The following is a 27,962-nucleotide window of genomic DNA, read 5'->3' as shown; positions in this document are numbered from 1 at the left end:
ATGTTATATTCTGAAATCATTATTAGCAAACATTATTTACCGTTATTGTCAAAGCCGTGCGTTAGCTCATGTCCAACTATTACCCCAATGGCACCGTAACTTAAAGATCTGTAAATCAAAGGAATGCGGGTTAGACATTAGCCCGAGTCAGAGCAGCATTTAAAACAACATAGATTTTAGTGTGGCACAAGTCAAAGTCTTGTGGAATTTCAAGACAGGATTAAATTCTATCAGTGGTGCTCGATCAGGGGAAGTATGCAAGCAGTGCCTGTCCAATGAAGTCTAAACACAGACATCTCAAACAGAATTCTGTCATAATTATTCTTGTTTCGCTGTATCCATTCTTTAAATGATTGACATCTTGAGGCTGCAGCCTCTGTCTTTGAAAGCAGATTTGACTCTGCTTGACTACGATTCCATTGGAATGTGCATTGTGGATAAACCTCTGGTTTTTGATGGGAGACTGAGGGAGACTAGCAATGCTAAACAAGTTGCTGCTGGCTGTGCGTTCAAGGCTCTGAACACAGTTAACAGTTAAAAGACTTCACCAGTACTTTCAGATTAGCATGCATGAGAACTGTCTATACTGAGTGTATCATCTTTAGACAGCTGTTTTGTTTAATACACTACCTTATTTCTTCATTATTAATTTGAATCTTCCTGTAGATATTGACAGTGCACAGGCCTTTTAATTCAGCTATAATGGTCCTTAGAACAATTACAAGTATATAATTGAGTACCAAGTAGGATATATTTAAATATTTAAACCAACCTCAAACATAAACAGCAGTAATATTGATTTATACTGATCGAATTTACATAAAAATAATACAGCTTTATGTACAGTGTGGTACATAAAGTGTGTTATTACTTCTACTAAAGGAATGGTTCTAAAATGTTCCTCTGGCACAGATCATTGTCACCTAAGGGCAAATATTTTTTTATGATAACTATAAAAGTAATAACATTTAATAATTCTTCAGCCAGCAAGAGGTGCACAAAGATGAAGATGACCACACAGAGTGCAGCAAGATGCATGACATGCAACACTAAATCATGAAACGGTATGTCATAGTCTGAAACAACAATTTGTCTTGTTAAACAGTGGAAGATAATTTCTTTTTGTTTGTCAGTCTCTGCTTGACTTTTTGTAAAAGTCACCACACACCACTGGATCCTATCATACACAAACTGTGTGTAGTTATTTTTCTATTAGCGGCCAAGCTAAAGAGCATTAAAACTGACAGCTAGCAGGCAGTTAATGAGCTATTTTCTTCATTCAGTAAATTTTAGTTTAATAATGTAAAGTACTACTCAGAGAACAAAATACCAGGAAGAGGAAAGAACACAATAAAAAGAAAACAATAGAAGCTTTGGAAGCCTTAAGTGAGTGAGCACCATTCCAGCTGGGCAGGCTGTTACATAGTAGCTTGTCATCCAGTCTCAGATATCATAAAAAAAGAAGCATGGACAAATGTTACTGTGCTGTGTTGTTGTGGGAAATTGCTTTACAAAATAAAATCAAGCTGTCAAGCTAATGTTTAATATAGGACAGTTTATAGATCTGTTGAGAACAATAATGCTACCCAGGCTGTGGTTCTCTAATAGGTTTTTCTTTAAAATAAAGTCAACTCTTGGGTGGGATGACTCACCTTGGATACTCTTTTCCCCAGAAAAAGGGTTTTTGAAGCTCTCCAGCAGGAAATCCTAAACAAGAAGAACAAAAATATTTTTTCTTTGTGTGTATCTTTAGTTCTTTCCAAACAGGATATTTTACTGCATAAGGTCAAGGCTTTTCAATCTTATGTTTGCTAATAAAAATAATAAAAAATGGAAATCCCACAAAATCTTGACCCAGAATTGGTGCTTTACTCTGTCTGGTCAGGACTTAATTGAGTGATTAAAAAAAACAAAATGTAATGAATGTATATCTTACTGATTTGATTTGTGGATGAACTATAGAAGGCGTTCACAGTTGTTGGGTTTGTAAACCATCTGAAACATAAACACACATTAAGCATTAATAAGGACATAAAACCATAGCCTGATTACAAAAGATCGCTGGAGCTTCAGAAGGCAAGAAAGGAAGTGCCGCCTTCTTTCCAGTGGCCAACAGGGGGCGACTCCTATTGCTGTATCCCTAATTTCAAGTCTCATTTAATACAGCACAATGTCTATTTTATAAATTATAACGCCCATTAGAGTCAAAAAGCAGTTAAAGCTGCATATGCTTTAGGACGGAACTAGTGTCAACATGTATCTCCTTATCAAACGGATGATGTCACAGTGCCTAATTAAGCATTCACACTTGCCACTCACTCTGTGCGTGGGACGCTCTTTCGTAGCCAGGAGAGATCAGATTGAGCGATGAACTTCAGTGTCTGCATCACGTTGCCGTAGTAGTCATTCTCTTTTAACTCTAGCTGAAGCAGACACAAACACATTACACATTACTTCTAAATAGCGACATTCCTCCATCTTCAGAATGAAAAGGGGAAAAAGCATTGCAGGAACATGATGCTGTGCTAATTTAAACAGACCTGCTTCAAATCTTCATTGAGGTAGGTGTCATTCAAAATAAATTCTGGGTAGCCAACCTTAGCCAGGACTGCATGTGCCTTTAGAGAGAGATAAGAGAGTTTAAATGAAATCTAAATTAAACATAAAAAGGTGTGTCAGACTCTCATTCAAACTTAATTGGCAGTGAGTGCAAATATAAGTTTGAATGAGTAAGTTTAAATGATATAAAAGTAATAAAAAGAGAGCACAGTGAGAGTCATAGGCTAAAGTGCCTTCACAGAAACATTGCCGGGTCCCTACAGTAAAATCCTTTTTTATTATGAAGGTCTATATGTTGCCATAAAGTGGACCCAATTTCTTTAAATGGTTTCAGTATTGTAGCTTGAGCAAAGCTGGTGAATGATAAGTAGCTCGGTTCAAGCTGAAAGGCATCAAAAAACATTTTAACAGTGAATGGAGCTGAAAACAATTGTGTTAGGAATAAAATCCTGGACACATTTGAGTCTGACTTTATGAAAACCTATGATAATGTATTTTCTCTCAATCATTGCAGTTCCAGTGAGAACACATGACAATTGCAATCAATGAGAATGTGACGATCCCTGTCAGCCAAACGCTCAGGTGACACGCTGCTCTAAACACTCTTTTTTCCTTCAGTTTGATGTCAGCAAGAGAAGATATCCTTTTACGGTCACAGCATAAAAGGCCCTGAACCACACTTTGGTTCGGGGCAGTCAAGTAGAAGAAAGTTAAAAGTTAATAAAAGGAGACGTGGCTTCTAAGAGGGAAGAGATAAAAGGATGGATTAAAGCATCACTAACATGGGTTTTTGAACAGGAAGCAACCCCCCGGAAAGCACTGGCCACTAGGGGAAATGTGTATTCCTTGACTGACTGATGAGTGGTTTCAGTCACAAGGTGAAATCAGTCACAAAGAGTGTGCAGCACCAAAAACATCCTTGTGACTGCTTTGGGCCCTAACAGATCAATGCTGTTGCCTGTAGTTTGCAGGGAAGATGCTGACTTATCTGCAAAGACTTACTAACTGCTCGTTAAGTGGTAAAAATAAAAAATATTGAGCATCATATATCTCTTTGTGACAAGTTTCACCTAGTGACTATCAACCACCTCCTTCAACCACTTGCCAACTGGTCAGGGAATAGTCATTTTTCTATGGTGGCAGGTGGTTGCCAGGGGATTGTCCACTGGTCTCTGGCCCGTATGACTTATGCCTAAGAACCTCACCAAGGCTGACTATAAGATAAATTAGGATTATTGTGGATCACGTAAGAGATACTGTTGTTGGGTTGTTGAGTAAAGGACTTCTTCTTTTTTGCGTATAAATATTCTTTAGTGGTGTTAGTAAATACTAACAGATTTCCCGAACCGATAGAACAATAGTATCTGTTCTAGCTTGGCAGCTGTTTCCAGCTGCTGCAACTACAGTAAGGTCAGACTTTGTTTTAACGGTTAGATGTGACTAACACAGCTGCTTCAGAAAGGGGGTTGTTTTCACTGTTTAATGCACTGCTGTATTTCATTCAATTTTTGGGGCCAGTTTTGGATTAAACTGTTTGAAATTCACATCACCAATCCAAATATTTTTTTATATTACAGTTTAGATTAGAAAAGATGGAATAAACTGTGCCTTTTCCACAGCTCGCTTCTTGGTTAAATCATCCATCCAGTCATTCTCCTTCTCCAGCATGTCGATGAACGCCCAGCGGATGCCGTCGATCAGCTCCTCCATCTGAGAAACAAATTCAAGTACGACACAGAAGTTTAAACGTTCACATTTTCAGACGTGAACCAAGAACGTTCTCACTTATAGCAAAGTGAGACTGTTTATAAAAAATGCAAAAAGGCCCAGCATCATTGCCATCTAAACACAGACACACACACCTACAGTGATGCAGACATCACGGCTCAGCACTCATCTGTTACACAGCTACAGAAAACTCAAATAGCTGAGCCAGGATTTAGGATATGATGGGAACACACACACCATGTGTTTCTTGTCCTCCTGGAAGTGTGTGTTGACAAAAAGGCGGCCGGTGGCATAAACAAGTGAGTTCTCCACGTAGTTAACACACTTATCCCAGCGCGGGGTCAGAGAGGTGGTTCCTGTGGTTACCTAATGGGGGCGAGAGAGATGGAAATTCAAGGTGACATCGCTCCAAAAAAACAACTTCCATTAACAAGTTTCCATTAACGAGAGTGTTTAAGACCTCACGCTGAGTCACTTTAGGTGGGGAGGGGGGATGATTTGTTTAAAACATTTGAAGCTACCTGCTGGTAAAATTAGAAAATCTTTCCCCAACTCACTAAGGCTACGTTCACACTGCAGGCGAAAGCGCATCAAATCCGATTTTTTCGCCCCTATGCGACCCATATCCGATCTTGGTATGACAGTGTGAACGGCACAAATCCGATATTTTCAAATCCGATCTGGGTCACTTTCATATGTGGTACTGAATCCGATACGTATCCGATGTTTTAGAAAGCGACTGCTGTGTGAACGGTCAAGTCGCATTAAATCCGTTTTTTACGTCACTGACACAAGACAGACGCCAATTATCAGCGCCGGAGAAGCGCCCGATAGGACATCGCGAACGATTTCCTACCATCCGGTGAAACTGTTGGGAAGACAACGTTGGAGAAATGTGAACATTTTATTTTTACTGTATTTTCTGCAGATTCTGACAGAAATCTGCAACTATCCTTTGAAGCACCGCTCCTCTAAAACAGCAAAAAGGATCATTATTAGGTCATCTACATTATTATGTAAATAACAAAATAACTTAAAGCAAAAATCTGGAAACATAAAGTCCGAAGTCTTTATATTAAGGGCAATCAGTCAAACAATATTGTTTGCTCTGGGTCTAAACAGAGCGAATTGTGTGTGACATCTTCTTTTGCGCATGCGGGCCGCTTTGAGCGTTCACACTGGAGAGCGTTTGATGTCGCATTTTATGTGTAGTGTGAACAAGCCGACAAAAAAATCGGATTTGATCAAAAAATCGGAATTGAGCATTAAGACCTGCAGTGTGAACGTAGCCTAAGTACTGTGACAAGAATTTTGGGACCTAAAAACAGAGATTGAGAAAAGTTGAGAAACTTTCAAGTGTAGTTATTTTGAAAGATTTAGGTTTAAACATTTAAAAAAGAAAAAAAAAAGTGTACATTAAGAGAATTATGAGCAGCTGCTGCTGCTCATGAAATGCACTCAATTAACTAATCATCAGCAAGTTTGAGCACCTTTATAAAAGCAGAGATTTTTGGCAGTTTTGCAGGTCTGGAAGATTTTAGTGTGTTAGCACAATGCCAAGGAGCAAGTACATCAGAAATGATCTCAGAGAAGCAACAGTTGGTGCCAGCCAATCTGGGAAGGGTTATAAGGTTATTTTCAAACAATTTAAAGTCTATCATTCTGCAGTGAGAAAGATTATTCACAAGTGGAAGACATTCAAGATAGCAGCCAGACTTCCAAGGAGTGAATGTCCTAATAAATTCACCCCGAGGTCAGCCTTTTGCTCCGAGAAACTGTGAAAAACCCAAGAGCTACATCTGAGATTTAACAGGCCTCGGTTAGCACATTAAATGTTAATGTTCAAAATATTGCATTTTTTAAGCTTTTCTAAAATACAGTTGTTTTCAAAACATTCAAAAGTGATCATATATGGACATAGATTTTCCAAACACGCTTTGTGTACCGACCCGAGCGTAGTCAAGGTATCTGTAGAGGAAACGACGGCTCAGAGCGGTTATCCGGGAAAAGACTGTCCTCCACTGGACGTAGTTGGCTACCGTCCTGGAGAGAAAGAGACACAGGGACATTAATTAAATTCCTACATGTAATCTCATTATACACTGTAAAATACTTGTAATGAGCCACAGGTGCCCTCGAGCCCCAGTGTGGGCTCATGTTTGTGCTTGTGTGTGTACATTATATCCGTCCCTTAAGAGGACTGGGTTGAGTTTAAAGGGGACTTGAATGTTTAACTCAGGTGCCAATTCTTCAATTTTTTGGACAATACAAGAGTAACTTTGCCTGATATACATTACAAAATAATCCTTATTTTTCTTTTACTGAGCCCCTCACTCTTTCTTTAAAGCCATCCTGCCATTAAGCCAAGCATCTGAACTTTGAGGCTGTGTAGCTTTTGCACCCCTTTTATTGCCTATTGCTTGTAGATTTTGCAACTGCATTGGTGATACCCATGTACATAAACAACCCAAGGCAGTTTTCTACACAGTTTAGCTTGCATTGGGACCAAACAATTGTATTTATTAATAGGGTGTGTATCAAGAGTGTCTTTAAGGTATTATTATTAGTATGTGATGTGCTGGATAGAGAAGCTGGGTCTCTATCCAGCACAGCACAGCACTCTATCTTGTATCAACAAGGCACCATGATAGAAAGCAAGTCTGTACCGGGGATCTGTGGCCTCGATGAGCTTCATAAGTTCCTTGAAGTACTGTGGAACTCTGACGATGACGGGCTCAGAGGAGGAGATGGATTGATCCGGGTCGCCTTTAGACTCCACCACAGTTTTTACGAAATTAAGCCAATCGAACTACAGAGAGAGAGGGAGAAAGAGCACAAAAGGTCTTTTACAACATATAGAAATATGCAGTATATTCACTAAGCCAGCTACTTCAGTTTCTGGGCATCGCAACACCTGCACGCATTGCATTTTGGGGGGATTTTATTTCAATATAAACTTCAACTTTTGAGAACTACATTTTCATGCGCAGGTAAATAAAAAATATCAGCAGTTCTCATTTCTAATTCAGTTCATATAGAGGTTAAACATATCATGAAGCTTGTAGTTACATTTCAGACAAATCCAATAAAAGCAGTCTCCCTGACTTGCTGATTGAGTTTCTGCTCTCAGTAGCTACAAATTCACCATAAGAGTGGTACTGATCTTTCTTCTGACCTTGGAAACAAAACAGTCCATAAAAAAACAGGAATGTTTGGTACTATTGAAGTGAGCCCTGCTTCTTAGGAAGACTTCTCAGGAAAAACAGCACAAGGACATCGTGTACGACATGGTTTCGAATCAGTCTCAAGTAATGCTAAGGTTGATTTCTTTCTGGCGGTTTTTCTGCATGCTTTTAAAGTACCTGAGGTATTGAGCGCTGCAGGCGAGAGAGCGTGTATTTGTTGTACATGCTCTCACTGGTGCGGTTTTCATAGGGAATCAGGATCTGCAGACACAGAGTGCAATTGTCATCAGCATGACTGATCCTAAATTTGTCCAAAAAACGATTTCCTGTTATACTGTTGGCGAAGCTGATGAATCAGCAGCCATATTTCACAGTGAATAATGCAGAGTTTTAATTAGCTTTCGAGCTACAGAGACCTATTTAATAATTTTCATACATTAAGCGGGATTATATTTATCTGACATGATGTCCTTACATGAGCCACTTTGGTCTCAAAGGCGAGAGCCTTTTCCATCTGGGTCAGAGCGTCTTTCTCTGGGGCGCCCAGCATGACGGCCACATCCACCATCAAACTGAGCAGCGCCGCACGATACTGGAGAGAGAGACAGAGAGACTTCATTCTTTCATTGCTCTGAGCTATCGGACATCATCAGACATCAATCAAGCGCCTGCATCTGCACTCACATACCCTTGTGCTACTCTATCAGTATTCAGTAAAATGTATTTTTTTATTATTACCTTTTTTGAGGGAGAGACACACAGCAGCAGAAAAATATTCAGTGGTTTAAAGAGTAACTGCAAAAGGGAATCCAATCTGTGCTGCTCTCTGATGATGTTTATAAAGCATTAGAAAGTTTAAATATTAGTGTGTTAAAGTTAGCAGACCAGATAAACTATTAATAAGAACAACGTTTAGGCTCAAAAGAGTGTTTTTGCATTAATTAAATGATTTATAAACAGCAGACAACAGACTTAGCTGACTGCAGATACCATGATTTATTTACATTCAGAACTGTGACTTTCACACACCAAATATAAAGAAACCCAAAACTGTGAATTAAGGTCCTGCTAATATGTATAAATGCAAATGTATCCATTTATCAGTGGTTTTGAAATACTTAAAGCCAGATCAGTACAAAAAAGTAACAAACAATAAAAAAAGAAAGTGATACACGAGCGGTTTTATTCAAAAAACATTTTGCTATCCTTACATTACATTTCTGCGATTTTAAGTTTTGCATGAATATCTTGAACTACTCTAAATTCAAAGGCTTCAACAGGTCTTCACTCATAAATGTTTAGATTTGACGTTATAAAAAGGAATTTGCATTTATACAGATTATAAAAAGCCTTTTTTGATATCTTCAATTCCATTTAAATGTATAGCTTCTAAAAGTGCTTTATGAGGTCTTTACATGCCCTTTTAAATGAGAACTCTGTGACTGAGATGAGGAAGAAATCTCTTTTTTAGAGGAAAACACTGAGAAGGATGTATTGAGTCTGAATAGAAACTCTTGTTCTGAAGAAAAGTCTTTTTTGCTACCACTCATCCAGGACAGGGAGTTTTGGTTAAAAGGTAAGATGCATGAAGGATGAAGCGGAAACTCACCGCCTGAGCAGAGGAGGTGTTGGTGATGTAGTCTTCCCTGGAAGGCAGAGACAAGGATGCCTGATCGAGCTACATAAAGACAGAAAGCGCTGGTTAGCCTCTGCTGCTTTTTACGCTGCTGTCTTTCAAAGCGGTTCCAAAAGGTTTCAGACACATTATATTCTAGTGAAGTTAAGATAGATACATAATAACTCACCTGGCTTTGAAACATTGATCTGTTCGCATGACTGATTAGCTTTTAAATTCTGGTTGTATATTCAAAAATATTGCTCTTATTCACTTTTCAATGTCATAATTTGGCACAAAGGGAAATTTTTTTAATAAGAATAGCCTGTGCATGTACACATCATTCTTATAAAATAAAATAAGAATGATCAGCCCATTTAAACTGTTTTTGTGCCTTTTGATTGTGCACACAATCATTGATTATTACAAAAATGAAGTAAATGGATAACAGCATTATTTTTTTTCTTTGTTGAAAAGGTACTTATCCTGTCTGGTCCCACTAAGCCTGGCAGTTTTTTAACAATGAAAATTTCTAAACCTAAACTTTAAGTCCTTCTACAAAATTGGAACCAAACGCTGTGTATAAAAGATGGATATAGCACTGACCTTACATTCTATAAAGCAGCCTTGTTTTTGCCTCGTGCGGGACACTAAAAACAAAGCAAGGCAATTCTGTACTGGTTCGATTTTTTTTTTTTTTTTTTGATGTCCATCTTTTATTTTACAGTCTATGGGATTGTGGATTTTGTACTTCAGTACAAGCAACTAAAAAAATGGGATTAATGTAATTTGATAGTGAGATGAAATGGACTTCTATTTCTCCAGGTTTTTGAATCCAACAATGCAAGTGCAATACTATAACATGTGCTTTACAGTGGAGTTATGTGATGGGCTATGAAGGAAAAATGTCTGACCTTGATGATGTAGTGAGAGGAGTTTTTGTCATCAGGGGACACGTACAGGCGAATCAGGACGCTCTTACTGTGCTGATTCCTCATCGCTGCCAGCGTCTTCAGGAGGCTCCACTGACTCTCTGACCACTGATATTCCCCACCGCGCCTGTCACCCACAACAGGCCACCGAAACTCAGGCTGTTTAAGTGTTTTCAGCATTGGTTTGGCATCCAGCTCCTCCAGTAGAGCTTTGTACACAGACACACAACAAATGGTATACACAACTTTATTGATTTTTTTGTACTATTTTTACAGCTCATGTGGCTATTTTTTCTAGCTTTGTGCTGCACCCATGTTTCTTATTGCTTTTCCATTACCCCAGATCTGTCGTGTGGATCAATAAAAGCTCATCCTACCTTATTTGTTTTCAGAGTCACTGTGTCTTTGTGTAAATAATTGACTTTGTAAGGACATTTAATTGTAGGGTTTGAATTTTGAGGGTCTCATATAAACACAGTCCCCACAAATCCACAGAGCAAACATCTGTGTTGTGACTTACTTTCATTCAAACAGGAGCGGTACAGGGTCTTTGCTTTGGTCACTGCTTCAAGTTCGTCAGGGTCAGAAGGAGCTTGCAGTAATTCTGATGGAGCAAAAACATCTGTGTCATCATTCAAAGATACCTCTAATGCCCAGTCATCATCTCTGCTAGCTAACCGCTCAGGGATACATTAACCGTCACTAGGATAACACACTTAGCCATACAGGATGCATAATGACTGATGTTTAATGTAGAATTGAAAAAAAGAATGTATGGATTGAAATGATGACATGCTTCCTGTATTGATTTCAAATTTTTAATCTCCTTTCTTAAATTTGATGTGAGCTTTGCAGTGTTATTGGAGCACTATGCTACTTTCAGAGCATACTCTGAGCATACTCTGAAAGTGAGAGTCCAGTGAATGGAAAGACTTAACCTTGTTCATGACCTTTAATGAAATTCCTATTAAGGAAAAAGATGTTTCTTCCTGTTAAAAGGGTGTTTTTCCCTCCCACTTTCACCAAGTGCTTGCTCACAGGGGGTCACCTGTTTTCAAGGCACAATATAAAGCACCTTGAGGCAAATGTTGTTGTTTGGCGCTATATAAATAAAATTGTACTGAATTGAATATCTAGCACTATTCCTTTTCTGTTTTGTAAATCCAGTAATTTCATTTATTATTATACTGGATCTTATGCTTATCTTGTGTATGAAATAAGCCATTATAGGTCCTGTCTTGCTAAGCTACCTCACCCTAAAAGAGCACTTTTTGCTGACTGGCTAACTTCCTGTGTGCTAAGCAGCTTGGGTGTGCTCTGTTTGTACCAGATGACCATATAAAAACAACTGTAGCAATGTCCAAAAAGTAGAAAAAATTGAAAACTATTCAGAGCAGTCTGCAGCCAAGAATGTAGCTTAAAGGAAATACATTTACATACAGTACATTACATGCATTTACATCCATACTTCATTATTCCAAACTTCTGAAACATTGTAAGAAAACCAAAATGCTTATTAGGACACTGATGAGGAATTTATTCTCAAACCTTTAAGCCGGATGTCAACATGCTGCCTAAGCCAGGGGTAGATGCCATAAGAGGACGAATCTTCAGGAATCGGGTTCTCCTTCAGCCACCCACCGCAAGAGAAAGCATAAAAATCCTCGCAGGGGTTTACAGATTGATCCATTTTACTTAGAATAGACCCCGCTACAGAGATTAAAAAACAAAACAAAAAAAACACCTCCATCAATGACATTTAAGCATAAGGTACTTACTGTCACAATTAAGACACTTCATATGTAACCCGCTAAATGTACAAGATGGACTGTTTAGCGCGTCTTCTCACCTGCTTCAATGCATTCTGGGGTCAGACAGAACTCCGCCTGACTGGATTTTTGAGACACTGAGGAAGAGGAAAAGAGTTGCTGGTGAACTGAAGGCATGCGCACAAACGTCGAACAAGTTCAGTTCTGCAACAGATTGGTGGAAGTTGAGACTTTCACAAGGCTTCACCTTGAGCAAAACCAGTTCTAGGGTAAAAATCAACTGTGACTCAGACAGTTATTGTTATTGTATATTTGATGCATAAATATCTCTTTGAAATTCTGCCTCATCTCAGAGATAGATATCCTGAATGCAAGGATGAATTATTAGCAAATGTATAATTTTGAAAATATTGTGCTAACTTGACTTTTCATGCTCGTTGTAATGACATACATCATAAAAAATGCTCTAGAAAATGAACTCAAGAGAAACAAAATTACTATATTCTTAACTGTATAAACATACAGTCTACCCCTCTTTACGGGGGCTGTAAAATTTTGACTGCATGACTTCCACCTTGGAACACTGCACTACTATACTGAAGCATTATTACATATATTTAAGCCCCTGAATACTCCTCCACCAGTGATTATGCAATAATTACCCCAAAATGACAGTAGTTATGGAGAAGGATGTAGTCGAGGACATTTCTACTATCTACTCTTTAGGAAAAAGGGTCAAACCGAGATAAACAAGCAAAGCTGATACAGTTGGAGAGTGCTCAGACAGAGTAAACAGTCATGCTTGCCCACACTCTTGAAAGACGCAATCAGTGTGACATTACTTGCTCACTTTTGCGAAGAGCAATCAAAACACCACAAAACAAACAGAATAGGCAAGCCATTGTTTAAGCTACTTGCATTGTAACTGGAGGTTTACCCATTCACTTCCCTTCCTAGAAGGTGAGCAAAAGCCTGCCTTTCTAACCTCCTGGCAGAAACCGCTGTTATGTGATGTGGATCCGTGGACAGATTTAGAAACCAAATCCTCATTGTGAACGGATGAGTGGAGCGTTACGGTGCTGCGCCGCAATGTCTGACCTCTGAGGTCCACCAGTCTTGTTGCCTAGTTAGAGCTGCTTGTTGAGAGTTGTGGCCACTTTCAGAACAGCTTCAACCCTGCATGAACTGCTTGGCCTGGAACAAACTCAACAAGGCGCTCTCTCACCCAGAAGCCCATACACGGGGGTTTAAACACCCACACACACACACACACACAACTGAGGCTCCAGTGTCACTGCTAAAACCAAACTTATGTCCATTACTGAGATACCAAACAAGCCACCGACACAAACATGCAGATACACAAGCACACATTTAAGACTCACACTCTTTAAACTCATTAAAAATATCTGGAAAAAACAAATCAAAGCAGCATTCCTGTGTCTGGTCATTCACATGGATGGGGACATGCGGAGGGTGTTCTATTAGTGTGGGTGTGTGGGACTGCATACATAGGCTCGTAATGTAATTACACTTCAATGAAACCACAAGAATTCTGCCTTCCCTCAATAACAAAAAAAACAACAAACAATACTTACTCCCGCACCCCTCCCTGCTACAACCATCCTCACAGCCATGCACCACTCACACTACTCAAATGTTCTCCTCAAAATCTTGAAGGGAGAGTAACACATGACTGATGCTAATCCAAACTACAAGCATAGCAGAAAGGCTGGGAAAAAATGAGCATACAGCTAGTCAGGCTCTCTTTAAAGTTCCTCTGGAGCCATGCTGCAATATTTCCTATAATGTAAAAACCACAACTTTCAAACAGCAGATAGACATATTTGTTCACTCCAGACAAAAGCAAGCTAGCTATTTGGTAAATGGGCTGATGTAGCGCACACATTCATGCCTAAGTGCTTTTAACAGTCACACACTCACACTCCAGTAGGTGCAAGATATTGAGGTTCAATATCTTGCGGAAAGGTACTTTGAGGATCTGAGGATCAATCCACTGGCCGTCTAATTAGTAGGCCACCCATTTTACCTCCTGAGCTACAGCTGCCCAGTATTTTTGACCATTTCTAATATTTCTAAATATCAGAGTGAGCATGCTCTGATTCTCCAAACTGTTTCTTTTTAGCAAAGATTGAGAATTTGACCATTATAGAAATACATATAATATAATACATTTTTTTTTATCATGAGTAGAGACTAATCTTTCTGTTGAGAAAGAAGGTCCACATGTTCTGTGCAGAGGGAACTGACTGCAGTGTTTCAACAGAAATAAAAAAAATGAATAAATAATAATTAATCAGGAGGAAACATCTGGAAAAGTCCAGCTAAGAGTGCATACAGCACTCTTACACAGTCCCCAGACATGGATTAAACCTACTCCCAGAATAAAAGAACAGTCAAAGAAGCTCTCCAGCTCTAGGATTGTGTTAATCCATGGGAATCCATCAAAATAACAGCCCTCAAAGTCAACTCGGGTTTACCCAAGCTTTATTGTCTTTTTAATTATATTTTATATATTCCCATGTAAGCAATAGGTGTTAAATATATTTGTTTAAACTCATCTTACTCCTTTTTGCCCTCTTTATTGTAGTGTTATGTGGATATGTGTGAGATCGCTCTTTCTTTAGCTAATCTAAAGCATGCAAATTACTGGTTTAGCACGCCTACCAGCACCTACGATCTTTTACAGCACCAGCTTAAATTGATGTAAATAAATAACTTGCAATCCGTTACACATGTCCCTGCTAAAAATACTACACTCTGCAGGAAGAGCTGTGAAAAACACATTCTTTTCTGTTCCACTAGTGTCCAGATTTGAGTCCCACTGTGCATTACGGAGAGCACAAAGTTGTGCGTGTGCAAGTGGGCGTGTATGAAACCTTACATGAACCTAAAATAGTTCTACACAAGTTACCCGCGAGGCCTCCACAAAGACCTTTGCTCCCACTAGCATGGTCATGTGTTATTTACAGTCTGCATGTACTATAATCTGAGGACACCATGCATACAATCCCATATGTTGGATTCCTAACTAATTATAATGTAGGATGAGCAAAATGTGTGCATATATAAATATATGTGTGTGTTTGGGGTGGACTTACCTAGTATAAGAGCAAGAAGCAGAGCGGCACAGAGTAACACACACATGGCCAGAGCTATCTTGTAGAGACGACTGCTGTCCCTCTCGGGTTTAACCCCCCCGCCGCCTAAATGCTCCAGCTCCATGGTTTAGTATATCACACACACACACACAGATAAAACACTACTCCTACAGTATAAAAATCTTGAGAGGTGAAGTAGGCATCAATCATCTAATTACAGACAAAAAATAAAAATCCCAAACTATAGAAAAATATGCCCAAAAAGTCTAATATCTGGGGAAAAAGGAAATCCCCAAAAGTTCTACGAACATCTCTGTAAAATTTCAGAGAATTTAAAATCTCCTTCAATTTAACAGCCCGAACTTGGATCACTTTCCCAATCTGTCTTGCTCTCTCTGCTGCTATCTGTCTATCTGCAGCTACTCAAACTTCACTCTGGCTCTTCAGACTGTTCCTCCCTCCATCCCTCATCCCTCCTCCTCTCCTCCAGCACTCCTCCCTTGCCTTGCACCCACCCTCCCTTCTGCCCTTCCTCCTTCCCTCCAGAAAACTACAGACCAGTCTTCCCAGTGACATGAACTGAGGTCATATATTAAAACAAAAAACAAACAAAATCATTGGCCAGAACCAGGACCTTATCTGTGCATGTGTCTGCACTGGCAGCTGCACTTCTTCTTCATGACACACATGTGAAACGTGTGTGCCTAATCTCATGTACAGAACAGCAGGGTGCTCTGCTCGAAACATTTATCAGATCAGACAGCCAGTGAACTAGAACCAAATTATCCTCACAGGACACCGATTATTGCAGATTAATCTGATGATGAAGATGATGTTGCTGCTGTCTGTAAAGATACATCACTGTTTTTGTCTACTTTCTCACTCTCTTTGACGGCCCAGAAGTGCAGATGACCGTGACAACACAGACTCCTGATTGGCCTTCAACTTCACCCCCTTCACTGTGGTAAGAACTCTTTCTGCACGTGCTCATTAGGGTTTGGGGCGTCGGCCACAAAGCCCTTATATAGTTACGACTTCCTGTGCTGCTAAAAACACCCGTTCATCAAACACAGACCACGATGCTATTGTTCACCACTGTGACTAACAATCACTTGTGTCCTGTTTATATCTCATTGTCTCAATTCTCAGCTGGGACCCTACTCATAGTGTTTTGATTGCCTCTGCTCCGCTTTTAGTCTCTGATTTGTTCAGTTGCTTTACAGATTGGCAGTCAAGAGCTGGTTCTGTTGCTCCAGCTTTAAAAAAAATTAAAAAAAATCTGCTAATAAAAACAGTTTTGCCTTATATTGATCGTATACCACTTTATAACATCCTTTAGCACCATTTGGATACTGGAAAGGCTTAAAGGTACAGTCAGGGTGTGACTGCATTGACTGACAGCTCCTAAACATCTTGAAAGACTTATCTGACAAATAATCAGTGTTGGGTAAGTTACTTTAAATTAGTAACTTAGTTACATTACTAGTTACTTCTCTAAAAAAGTAACTCAGTTACTTCAAGTTACTCGTTACTTTCAAAGTAACTAGTTACTAGGGAAAGTAACTTTGGTTTTACTCAGAATTCTCTTGTTAATGTGTTGCTTCCGTAACTGGATACCCAGCAAGATTGTCAGTCTTCTATCTTGCTTACATGCCACAAGTGCAGTGTGCCACCTACCAATAGAAAGGAAAAAATAATGTGCACATTTCCACGAGAGAAATCCCACGCCTGGACCGTCGTTGACCGCCGCCATGATTCTAGCCTGCTTTTTTACATCCAACACAAAAACTGCAGTCGTGGTGCTTTTGATTGTACTCAGAACTTGGAAATTCTGCCTTCTGAATAGGAAGATGTAGGTAACACCAGACTGCAGATGAGCTGCATACAGACCTGGACTGGGACAAAAAAATCGTCCCGGGCATTTTGACTAGAGACCGGCCCACCATTATAGGAAAAATCATAAAGCCTTTGAATGAAAATAAACACTGTTGTGACAGTGATGTACACTGTTCTGATGGTATATATGTATCAATCTATCAATTGTTTGTTGTAAGACTCAGATAATTATTTTTTTTTAAAGCGAGACATTTTAAATGAGAATAATAAAGAAAAGTATTTCTTTGTGCCCCCCTTTCCCTGTTAATGCCCTACCTGGCCCCCTGGCAACACTTTGCTAGATCCGCCCCTGCACAGTTACCAGCTGTCAGCTACTTAGAAAAGGATCCTGGTGTTATTTGTCTCTCAGAAACAGTTCATAACTTCCCTTCAACTCATTCATGTCACCTAAAAGGTAAACCTGTTTCTCCATCACCTGTTCAGCTCTGATGATTCAGTAAGGACATCTCCTGGTTTCATCTGCATGTTTCCCTCTCACCAGATAACCAAACCGATATCATGACCAGCAGCTTTACAGCTGTGGCTCCGGCAAACATCAGCTGATACTAGAAATTAATATTAAATAAATTCTAACAACAGCTGATCAAGCTTAAACGTGCTGCTGTTGTTTAACGCGACACCCGCTGGTTTCCTCTTTCTGGCGCAAAGTGGGCGATAAATAAACAAGAGAGAAAAGCCGATCAGCTGATCATTGATCAGTTTCGTGATTGAAGTAGAAACAGGAGAGGAGAGAATGAGAGAAGAAGAGGCAGCTGTGCAGCTTCAGCTTTGTGTCTTTTTCATTGTAGCTGAAGTCCGGGACAAACTGTGTTCCTTTTCACCTCAGTACGAAACGCGTAATATTTTCTCTGAATACGAGACGATTCTGTTTTTTACTGGATGGTTGGAAACTCTAATAATTAACCGTATGAACAAAATAAAGTTCAACATCAGTAACATAGCACCCGCCCAGCTGTATAGAAACTCCGTCATGCTAGCTAGCACGCAGTACGAAAATGTCAGCATACCGGAAATAAACTCCACCTAAACTTGGTTTATATCTGACTCAGATAGACTGCAGGTCATAACTTCTTACCTGAAGTTCAGTTCACCTGACACGCGGACCGGCGGCCGCTTCGGGTCTCTCCTCTTGCCTCCCTTTTCCTTCATCCACCTGCTGGCCTCCACCACTTGCTAATGTTATTGAATCTGTGGAAGCTCCGCGATATCCACCACACGAAGTAACGAGTAACGAGCCTATCTAAATCCCAGTAACGAGTAACGCGTTCCTGGTTTTGGCATAATAACTAGTTACCGTGCTCGTTACCACAATAATAACGTAGTTACTGTAACGCGTTACTTAATAACGCGTTAGTCCCAACACTGCAAATAATATGCCTTGTTCTGTAGAATCAACTGATCAAGAAGAACTGGTTTAGCTCTGGTGTAATTTTAGTATTTTATTAGACTGTTATTTATCAGGTTTCCATTTAGCAGGTATCTGTGTCTGTGAATTGCAGAATATTAATTTCCGTTAAATTCTGTTTAATTCATATAGCACTAATTCACGTAACAGTCCCCCCCAAGGCACTTTTTATTGTAAGATAAAGACTGTACAATAGTAAGAAACCCCCAAAGTAAGCAAGCTCTTGACGACTGTGGGAAGGAAAAAAAAAACCCTTTTAACAGGAAGAGATCTCTGAAAGAACTGACAACTTGCTAACCACCCAAGCTTTGTTGACAGCACTACAGCACTCAAACCCTCTTGTTCAGGTACTGCATTGTGGGTTATCTTCATTGATGGTACCTGATGTTTATATATTCATAGAGTAGAAAATATCAGAAGATATTTCTATAAACTAGTGTTATTTTTTTGTTTGCACATACCAATCCAGACATGGCTTAAAAGCCTGCAACATCACTTAAATATAACGTTTTTCCCAGTGGGTTTGGTGTTTCTTTCCCATTTACTGTTACTGGACTTGAGCCACCACCCTTCCCATTGGTGGTTTATCAGTTACCAAAGATCAAGTTGTGCAGAGAGAACCACGACCACCTCCCTTTAGAGGTCTGTCCTTCCCACAGACCACTTTACTGGTCTCTGATAGCAAACTACAGTCATGAGGCAGCTATACCTCCTTGTTCGGATTGTCCTCTGTTAATCATGCTCTTAAATATAGCCTAACTAAATCCTAAAACCTAGATAAAGGTCATAGAAACAACTATTACCTGATATCCTGGGAGGAGTCCTTCATGGAGAAGAGATATAACAATTACACAAAAGCAACAGTAAAAAAGTTGATATCCAAAAATCCAAAAGATGTACCTCTCAGTACAAGCACACCTGCAAGTAGCCAGTCACGTCCTGTTTCTGTGATCTGAATTCATTCTCAATATTATCTTCACCATCAGCACTAATAGCAGAAGCATATCCTGTGGTCCACATCAATCAGCAATTCATACACTTAGTGTTGAGCACAAAACCACAAATGCTACTCAGCAGTAACAGTCTGTCTTTAAGGAAAACAGTTTTCCGCTAACTTAGCAAGAAGCAAGATGACAAGTGGATTGTCATCATTGATTTTCCTGACTCCTGTCCACAAAACATGACAATTTCTGTCATGTCTAAACACAGAATAACACAAATATAGTTAATAAACAATTAAGAGCTCAATATCTCAAAACACACAGCAAAAGAAATGTTCTGTATTTTGCAAATGTCCAACAACCTGTTGGGTCAAATCTTTTTGACTTAATGTTTCATAATGAGATTATGAAATTATCATTAAACAGGATTTATCAACTGCCATCGTACAGTTTCTACTTTTCACTCAAAACAGATCACATACAAAACAAATACACACTGCTGCGTATCTATTTTGAGGGCAAGTGATCACCAAGGCAAAGTAGTTTGCGGGGTGCAGCCTGTGGTTACTTACTGAAGTCTCCATCTACTCTTACAAGCAGAATGTGCAGCCAGCTCCAGAACTGAAACCTGATCCTAGAGGCCTAAATAAACCTAAAGCAAATTCCATTCACAGATAAGGCTAGATCTGTGAATCTGTGTAAGACAGCAGAAATTACATCTTAAGATTTGGACATTAAAAAAGAGCTGTACTCACTTGTGACAAAGAAGCTGTTTTAAATTACTGTAGAAGCTGTCAGAGGCATTACCACTGCAGTGGAGCTGATTTGCCTAACCTACACTTCATGCTCGACATTCCAGCCTCCAAAACTGAAAAAAAAACCCAAAACTAAACTGTCAAAAGAAAAGAAATGAAATTCAGAGTTCTTCTAGATGCAAGTCTGTACACATAGCAGCCAACCCTGAAAAGCCTTTGAGCTGTAATTTGTAACTAATATGAAGAAAAATCTAAATTAACTTAATTAAAATGGCATATAGAGAATCACCAGTCAAAGCTATATTTTTGCCATCTTTGTGGTCCACAGAGGAGTTGTTTTGAATATTATCAGCTACTTTAAGGAGTGGTGTGAGATTGATACAGATATTTGTGTTGCACATAGGATTAAGTTACAACAAATACTGTTAAAAAGTGCTGAAAATCTGGATAGACTAATGTGAAATTTGGTCGGTATAGTAATAGTCCCCAGATTCTGAATCCTACAGATTCTGATTATCAGCTCTCTTTTTCTTCTCGTGTCACCATTAACTGTCTTTGTGGGTATTTTTTTTTATTTAATGTGAACAACAACAGAACAGACTGTCAAGAATTTTAGTTCTGACATTCATCAGTTCTGACTGTCTTACTTTTCTTTTAAAGCTACCATAAAATGATTATTTATGGTTTTTCATAAATAAAAAGAGTCATCTTCTGCTATATGGATTATTTTGGAACTGGTTCAGATATTCATGGTCCCCAAAGCAGTAAATCGTTACACTAACTGTTACAAAGCACCCTTCAATTGTCATAGCAGCATAATGCAATTGTTGTTTGTAGTTTGATTGAGAAATCTGAACAGCGACTTTAAGGACTGATGTGAGAGATCCATGGTTCCCTAAGAACTTACTCTACAAAGTGATTATCACATCACTTTATCTTCTAGTATCACCATAAAGTTGTGTACTGTTGATCTTTTTTTGAATAATTACAGAATGAATCGTTAACATATTTTGTGTAGACATGTGTTCCCCAGAGGGTTAAGTTGAAAAACTTGATTTTCTATTAAAAGCACTGCAAAATTGCAATGCAGGGTCTTTCCCCTTGTGTCACTATGAAATTATCATTCGTGTGTTGCTGTTTTTGTCGTTGTCGTTTCACAGCTACAGGATGAATTATCATTAAATTTAGCACAGATATCAGTGTTCCCCAGAGGATTAATAACCTAGCAGCAGCATGAAGTTGTGTGCATGTTTACATAAACATTGGGACAACTACTGAACAGATTTTCCTGGGAGTTGTTACTCATTCAGAGTCCCCAGAGGTTTTATTCAGTTTGAGACTGTCATTATTTTAGCATTTTTTCCTCTAGTTTAACCATCTAGTGTTCTTTGTGTTTTTATTGGAGACACTGAATTTGAACAGCCACAAGATAGGTTACAGAGACACTCAGCAGACATTTAAATTTGATCTCACTTTAATGACTTTCTTCTGTTAAAGCCTACAATTTATAGAGCTGTAGTGGGGAAAAAAACAAAAAAACAAAACAATGTTATGATAGCTTGTCATGGAATTTGGTGAAGACCATAGAAAATGAGTCGTAATAAACACTGGTGATCCATTCATTTTATTCTGTCTCATCATGGGGTCAAATTTTCAACTCGTACAATAATTTGGATTATAGCCAAATACTTAATGGCCCATGACATCCCCATTAGTCGCAGCCACATTTGTATTTAGCCCTATCAAACAAATGTAAGAATAATAATACTAAAATATGACAGCAGCTCTTTAGTATAGGTAAATGGGGGAGATTGCAGCATTAAACTAGAAAGCGAAAATTTCAGAAGAAATTTTATGTGTGCCTATGCCGCTGCTATTCAGTGTAGTTTGCCATTCATATAGCTACAGAGAGCAAAACTCAGAAGAGCAGCCATTCTCCACCATGAACTATGGTAAAAACAAACACCGCTCACGCTTCACAGATAACAGCTTACAGTTTTGTGTAAAGATGAAGTTACTTCGTACAGCGCCGATTTGCAGACGCTGTGCACACAGGTTCATGAGCAGAAGTCCCATTGTACCACGGCAGATCCGACAATGTTTGCATGAACACGCTTTGAAGCATTACGTTATGGACCACTTTTCACACATGGTTGGTGTACCCAAACAGCCGGCTGTAGCTTTTCAACTCACAGCCCGACACACACCCAAAAACAGCCGAGAGAGAACAGACTACGCCTGAGAGGCGTGATTGCAGGTGCCGCTCAGGTGGGTCCACCTCCCTGCAGCGGCACTGCAGACCACGCCCGCCACACACATCAAACACGTAAAATAAATATTTATGCACTTTTGCATTCACTTTTTGTTTTTGTTATTTTTACACAGTGTTCTGAATGATGAACAATGGTCTACAGCCAATCTTGTGTATTATTATACAAACTTTGGTTGTAAGATTCAGATAACTATTTAATAAAAGCTAAATATTTTATATGAGAGTAAGAAAGAAAAGTATATCTTTATGTCCACCTTTCTCTGTTAATGCCCTACCTGGCCCCTGGCAAAAGCTTTGCTAGATCCGCCCCTGCACAGTTACCAGCTGTCAGCTACACAAAAAAGGAGCTTGGTGTATATTTGTCTGTCAGAAACAGTTCATAACTTCCTTCAACTCATTCATGTCACCTAAGGGTAAACCTGTTTCTCCATCACCAGTTCAGCTCTGATGATTCAGTAAGGACATCTCCTGATTTCATCTTCATGCTCCAGCAAACATCAGCTGATACTAGAAATTAAAAGCAAAAGAATTCTAACAACAGCTGATCAAGCTTAAACGTGCTGCTGTTGTTTAGCGCGATAAACAAACAAGAGAGAAAAGCCGATCATTGATCAGTTTCATGACTGAAGTTTCAACAGGCGAGAGAATGACAGGGAGGCTGTCATAAAGTTCAACATCGGTAACATCGGTAACTTAGCGCGCAGACACAGCTGTATACAAACTCCGTAGTGCTAGCTAGCACGCAGTACGAGTTATTGTAAGTGACTGAAAAAGTCAGCACAACGAAAATAAACTACACCTAAACTCGGTTTATATCTGACCCAAATAGAGTGCAGGTCATAACTTCTTACCTGAAATTCAGTTCACCTCACGCTCCTGCCTTCGCTTTCCCTGATCCACGATTGACCTCCGCGTTAGCAAACACCGGTCGATCGGCGGTACCCTCACCGCCTTGTATGTCTCGTTCATGGCATGTCCTTTCTGTCACACACCGTGGATAGCTGCCCTCTGTTGTAGCTCCACCACCAAACAACTCAGTTATTTTTTCCACATCGACCAGCATCATCGGCCCATATAAACGAAAAATAAGTCCAGCTAAGACACAGACCCTTGCCGAGCGATCGGGCGATTAAACAAATTTTAGCCACCTCACTATCAGCCAAGCCTGGGTGGTTTTTCACGAAGGGTCGCTAGTCGCGCGCTAGCTAGCTAAGCTAGCGGCGCTAGCTAACTAACTAGCCAGCCGCTATCAGCAACACGTAAGAGAACTGTTGCTAAATAAACTACACCTAAACTCGGTTTATATCTGACCCAAATAGAGTGCAGGTCATAACTTCTTACCTGAAATTCAGTTCACCTCACGCTCCTGCCTTCGCTTTCCCTGATCCACGATTGACCTCCGCGTTAGCAAACACCGGACGATCGGCGGTAGCCTCACCGCCTTGTATGTCTCGTTCGCGGCATGTCCTTTCTGTCACACACGTGGATAGCTGCCCTCTGTTGTAGCTCCACCACCAAACAACTCAGTTATTTTTTCCACATCGACCAGCATCATCGGCCTATATAAACGAAAAATAAGTCCAGCTAAGACACAGACCCTTGCCGAGCGATCGGCGATTAAACAAATTTTAGCCACCTCACTATCAGCCAAGCCTGGGTGGTTTTTCACGAAGGCGCTAGCTAGCTAAGCTAGCGGCGCTAGCTAACTAACCGGCTATCAGCAACACTTAAGAGAATTGTCGCTAATATGGGATGTCTTGATAAAACGAGCAGATATTTGAAGTTTACACACCTACATTCTCGCCTGAAAATATCTTAAAAGTGTATTTTGTGACCTAGAAACACGAATAAAAGACATATAAAACGAAGTGGTGTCCGCCATTGTTTAACTCGGCAGAGGGGTGCTATGAATTATGGGATATGGAGTTTTGTAACAAGCATACAGATTTTCAGCCGTACTACTCCCGGTATACCACTAGAGAGAGCCAACCCACCACAAATAAAGTCTGTTTCTATGGAAATTGGCCTAAATTTACACTAAAATCTAAATATTTCAAAAACTATAAAAGTCATAAACACCAAAAGTGTATACCATACTAGTCCAGCTCCAGCCGCACAAAATGATCTAACATATGTAACCCTATTTTCAAAACTGTTTGGCAGAGAAGCGCTGGAAAATTTTCACTAAAATATTAATATTTAAAAACTTAAATAGTTATAAACACCAAAAGTCATAGCACACCATTCCTGATCCAGCCGCACAAAATGAGGTAACATATATGAAGCTTGTCTCAAAACTGCGGGGCGAGTTTCGCTGCAAAATTTCAGGCGGAAACTGAAGAATAATAATAATAATAACTAGAAAGGAAAATTTCAGAAGAAATTTTATGTGTGCCTATGCCGCTGGTAATCAGTGTAGTTTGCCATTCATACAGCTACAGAGAGCAAAACTCAGAAGAGCAGCCATTCTCCACCATGAACTATGGTAAAACAAACACCGCTCGCGCCTCACAGATGACAGCTTACAGTTTTGGGTAAAGATGAAGTGACTTCGACAGCGCCGATTTGCAGACGCTGTGCACACAGGTTCATGAGCAGAAGTCCCATTGTACCACGGCAGATCCGACAATGTTTGCATGAACACGCTTTGAAGCATTACGTTATGGACCACTTTTCACACATGGTTGGTGTACCCAAACAGCCGGCTGTAGCTTTTCAACTCACAGCCCGACACACACCCAAAAACAGCCGAGAGAGCACAGACTACGCCCGAGAGGCGTGATTGCAGGTGCCGCTCAGGTGGGTCCACCTCCCTGCAGCGGCACTGCAGACCACGCCCGCCACACACATGAAACACGTAAAATAAATATTTATGCACTTTTGCATTCACTTTTTGTTTTTGTTATTTTTACACAGTGTTCTGAATGATGAACAATGGTCTACAGCCAATCTTGTGTATTATTATACAAACTTTGGTTGTAAGATTCAGATAACTATTTAATAAAAGCTAAATATTTTATATGAGAGTAAGAAAGAAAAGTATATCTTTGTGTCCACCTTTCTCTGTTAATGCCCTACCTGGCCCCCCTGGCAAAAGCTTTGCTAGATCCGCCCCTGCACAGTTACCAGCTGTCAGCTACACAAAAAAGGAGCTTGGTGTATATTTGTCTCTCAGAAACAGTTCATAACTTCCTTCAACTCATTCATGTCACCTAAGGGTAAACCTGTTTCTCCATCACCTGTTCAGCTCTGATGATTCAGTAAGGACATCTGGTTTGGAACAGCCGTTTTTACAGCTGTGGCTGCAGCAAACATCAGCTGATACTAGAAATTAAAAGCAAATGAATTCTAACAACAGCTGATCAAGCTTAAACATGCTGCTGTTGTTTAGCGCGATAAACAAACAAGAGAGAAAAGCCGATCATTGATCAGTTTCATGACTGAAGTTTCAACAGGCGAGAGAGAATGACAGGGAGGCTGTCATAAAGTTCAACATCGGTAACATCGGTAACTTAGCGCGCACACAGCTGTATATACAAACTCCCTCGTGCTAGCTAGCACGCAGTACAAGTTATTGTAAGTGATTGAAAAAGTCAGCACAACGAAAATAAACTACACCTAAACTCGGTTTATATCTGACCCAAATAGAGTGCAGGTCATAACTTCTTACCTGAAATTCAGTTCACCTCACGCTCCTGCCTTCGCTTTCCCTGATCCACGATTGACCTCCGCGTTAGCAAACACCGGTCGATCGGCGGTAGCCTCACCGCCTTTATGTCTCGTTCATGGCATGTCCTTTCTGTCACACACCGGTGGATAGCTGCCCTCTGTTGTAGCTCCACCACCAAACAACTCAGTTATTTTTCCACATCGACATCAGCTGATACTAGAAATTAGAAGCAAATGAATTCTAACAACAGCTGATCAAGCTTAAACGTGCAGCTGTTGTTTAGGCGATAAACAAACAAGAGCGAAAAAGCCGATCATTGATCAGTTTCATGATTGAAGTTGCAACAGGCAGAGAATGACAGGGAGGCTTCGTAACGACAGAATAAATCGTAATATTTTCTCTGAATGTGGCACGATTCCGTTTGTGCGGCAACTCTACGAACGAACCCTTATGAATAAAATAAAGTCCAACGTCAGTAACTTAAGCCAAGACACAGCTGTATACAAACTCCCGTCGTGCTAGCTAGCTGCACGCAGTACGATTGTAAAAAGTCAGCACAATGAAAACAAACTACACCTAAACTCGGTTTATATCTGACCCAATAGAGTGCAGTTCATAACTTCTTACCTGAAATTCAGTTCACCTCACGCCCTGCCTTCGGTTTCCAGCATCATCGGCCCATATAAACGAAAAATAAGTGCAGCTAAAACACATACTGTCGGCGGCGACCGGTGCTGACACGAGTTTCACCCGCCTCAATATAAGCCAAGCCTGGGTGCTTTTTCACGAAGGGTCGCTAGCGGCGCGAGCTAACTATGCTAGGCTATAGTTAGCTAGCCGGCTATCAGCAACACATAAGAGAACTGCTGCTAAATAAACTACACCTAAACTCGGTTTATATCTGACCCAAATAGAGTGCAGGTCATAACTTCTTACCTGAAATTCAGTTCACCTCACGCTCCTGCCTTCGCTTTCCCTGATCCACGATTGACCTCCGCGTTAGCAAACACCGGTCGATCGGGCGGTCGCGGCATGTCCTTTCTGTCATACACCGGTGGATAGCTGCCCACTGTTGTAGCTCCGCATTATAGCACCACCAAACAACTCAGTTATTTTTTCCACATCCAGCTGTAACTCCGATTCTGTGCGAGCATTTGCGAGAGACCGGGGAGGTGAAAGGAGAGAGAGTCCCTCGCTGTGCATTTGCAGCCAAGTGCGGCAGCTAGCTAGGTAGCCGGGTTAGCTGTCAGGCAGGACCGAGGTCGTCAGAGCACTGTCGCTAATATGATAAAACAAGCAGATATTTGAAGTTTACACACCTACATTCTCGCCTGAAAATATCTTAAAAGTTGATTTTGTGACCTAGAAACACTAATAAAAGACATATAAAACGAAGTGGTGGCCGCCATTGTTTAACTCGGCAGAGGTGTGCTATGAATTGTGGGATATGGAGTTTTCCACCAAGCATAGAAGCCATTGTGTTTACCGTAACTATTCAATGGTTCGCGCAACCTTAAAACCTCCAATGGTTCCTGAAAGCAGCGAGGCTGTGCGCGCCATTGATATTGTCATCATTACGGTATCCAAATAAGGGTCGACAGGCTGTACCACTCCCGGCATACCACTAGAGAGAGCCAACACACCACAAATGAAGTTTGAAATTTGTTTCAATGGGACCAAAAGATGGCGCCAACACACCACAAATGAAGTCTGTTTATTTGGCGCCAAAAGATGAATTGGCCTAAATTTGCACTAAAATATTAATATTTAAAAAACTATAAAAGTCATGAACACCAAAAGTCATGACATAATAGTCCAGCTCCAGCCGCACAAAATGATCTAACATATGTAACCCTAATGTCAAAACTGTTCGGCAGAGGAGCGCGGGATAATTTTCACTAAAATATTAATATTTAAAAACTATAAAATTCATAAAGACCAAAAGTCATAGCACACCATTCCAGATCCGGCCGCACAAAAAATGAGGTAACATATATGAAGCTTGTCTCAAAACTGCGGGCGAGATTCGCTGCAAAATTTCAGGCGGAAACTGGAGAATAATAATAATAATAACTAGAAAGCGAAAATTTCAGAAGAAATTTTATGTGTGCCT

At 40.0% G+C, this 27,962-nt stretch overlaps 1 protein-coding gene across 2 annotated transcripts in view; it reads right to left on the bottom strand.

Annotated features, from left to right (window-relative positions):
* phex (phosphate regulating endopeptidase homolog, X-linked) overlaps positions 1-26,840 on the bottom strand; it is a 30,788-nt gene extending 3,948 nt beyond the window's left edge. The window contains exons 1-17 of one of the 2 annotated variants that reach the window (XM_039616898.1): positions 26,786-26,840; positions 11,869-11,925; positions 11,568-11,729; positions 10,540-10,623; positions 10,002-10,228; positions 9,082-9,150; positions 7,948-8,064; positions 7,650-7,733; positions 6,954-7,096; positions 6,237-6,330; positions 4,525-4,653; positions 4,168-4,269; positions 2,541-2,618; positions 2,320-2,423; positions 1,937-1,995; positions 1,653-1,707; positions 41-108 (exon numbers count right to left, since the gene is read on the bottom strand). In XM_039616898.1, coding sequence (XP_039472832.1) covers positions 41-108; positions 1,653-1,707; positions 1,937-1,995; positions 2,320-2,423; positions 2,541-2,618; positions 4,168-4,269; positions 4,525-4,653; positions 6,237-6,330; positions 6,954-7,096; positions 7,650-7,733; positions 7,948-8,064; positions 9,082-9,150; positions 10,002-10,228; positions 10,540-10,623; positions 11,568-11,709 — 1,555 coding nt within the window. In that variant the 5' untranslated portion in view covers positions 11,710-11,729; positions 11,869-11,925; positions 26,786-26,840. Of the gene's footprint in view, positions 1-40; positions 109-1,652; positions 1,708-1,936; positions 1,996-2,319; positions 2,424-2,540; positions 2,619-4,167; positions 4,270-4,524; positions 4,654-6,236; positions 6,331-6,953; positions 7,097-7,649; positions 7,734-7,947; positions 8,065-9,081; positions 9,151-10,001; positions 10,229-10,539; positions 10,624-11,567; positions 11,730-11,868; positions 11,926-14,910; positions 15,309-26,785 lie in introns of those variants that run through there. The other variant, XM_031745056.2, reaches the window with a different exon arrangement.
* Between the last annotated feature and the right edge of the window lie 1,122 nt (positions 26,841-27,962).

The sequence above is a fragment of the Oreochromis aureus genome, linkage group 9 (genome assembly GCF_013358895.1).
Source record: "Oreochromis aureus strain Israel breed Guangdong linkage group 9, ZZ_aureus, whole genome shotgun sequence".
Lineage (NCBI taxonomy): Eukaryota > Metazoa > Chordata > Actinopteri > Cichliformes > Cichlidae > Oreochromis > Oreochromis aureus.
The sequence above is the reverse complement of the archived record's forward strand: the minus strand, read 5'-3'. Positions and strand labels throughout refer to the sequence as shown.